Here is a 997-nt window from a genome sequence, read left to right as displayed (position 1 = left end):
TAAAGCAATTTTTTTTTTTTTTTTTTTTTTAAAGTATCCTGGGCAGTCACGTTATTGGTTCAACAACCATCTAAGAAAATTGGACTTGAATTTTAATGCAATCTTCTCAGTCACAGCAGGACAAATTTTCAGGAAGAAGAAGTGTTAATTTCCGGTTAACAAAACAATAGTTCTGCATTCGTGGGGTAGTCCGTGATCTGAATCTTGAAAAGCATGCGGATGAAGCATAAGGGTGAAATAATTTAAAAATCCAAAGGCGAGGGGCAATTTTGTCGGTGAGAATTATTGTCGCCAACTACACCAAAACAAGTAGCCGACAGTGCAGGGAAAATGCGAAACCCAAATTCAAACATCAAATGAACTTCAAGTGCCAGTGAACTTCACGGTATAACAATGCTATACACACCGCGAAAATTAAAAACCATCCTGAGCCAAAGAATTACATAAACTCAAAAAAACAAAAAAAAAATCCACATCGAAGAAAGATCAAACCAACGCAATACCTGTCCAGGAGTAATAACAGAAGCCTCCATCATCAATCCTGAAAAAAAAAAAAAACTGCAAAATGGAAACGAAAAGCAACAAAAATAGAAGCAAATCACTTCAACATTCCACGAACAATCGACAAAACACACACGAAAAAAGCAGAATCTAAAGTACAAACCGCAGATCGAGAAAGATACACACCTGAGACGAAATGAAGAATCGAGTTTGTTGAAACGTCAGTCTCTAAACATCAGATATAATGCAAGAGAGATAGATCATAAGGATCTAACACACAGATTAAAGCGAAGAAGAGATCGAAGCAGAAGGATTGAAGAAGAAGCCTAATGCTTCGAGAATACTCTCTCTAAACCTCTCTTTCTCTCTCTAAGCTTCTCTCTCTCTCTCTCTTAAAACCTTAATTGTGACTCCACCTCTGTTCTGAGCGGTTGATGAAGATGAAGGCTGTTGCTGTTGGGACGATACTTTTGGTTGTGGTTGCCGCTCTCTTCCA

At 37.9% G+C, this 997-nt stretch overlaps 1 protein-coding gene across 1 annotated transcript in view; it reads right to left on the bottom strand.

Moving 5' to 3' along the window:
• The window catches only part of LOC111434120 (protein REDUCED WALL ACETYLATION 3-like), an 8045-nt gene extending 7048 nt beyond the window's left edge, over window positions 1–997 (bottom strand). The window contains exons 1-2 of the mRNA XM_023071435.1: window positions 688–997; window positions 504–556 (exon numbers count right to left, since the gene is read on the bottom strand). Coding sequence (XP_022927203.1) covers window positions 504–536 — 33 coding nt within the window. The 5' untranslated portion in view covers window positions 537–556; window positions 688–997. The remainder of the gene's footprint in view (window positions 1–503; window positions 557–687) is intronic.

Source organism: Cucurbita moschata, unplaced genomic scaffold (assembly GCF_002738365.1).
Source record: "Cucurbita moschata cultivar Rifu unplaced genomic scaffold, Cmos_1.0 Cmo_Scf00044, whole genome shotgun sequence".
In the NCBI taxonomy this organism is placed as follows: domain Eukaryota; kingdom Viridiplantae; phylum Streptophyta; class Magnoliopsida; order Cucurbitales; family Cucurbitaceae; genus Cucurbita; species Cucurbita moschata.
Note: the sequence above shows the minus strand (reverse complement) of the source record. Positions and strands in the feature narration are given on the sequence as shown.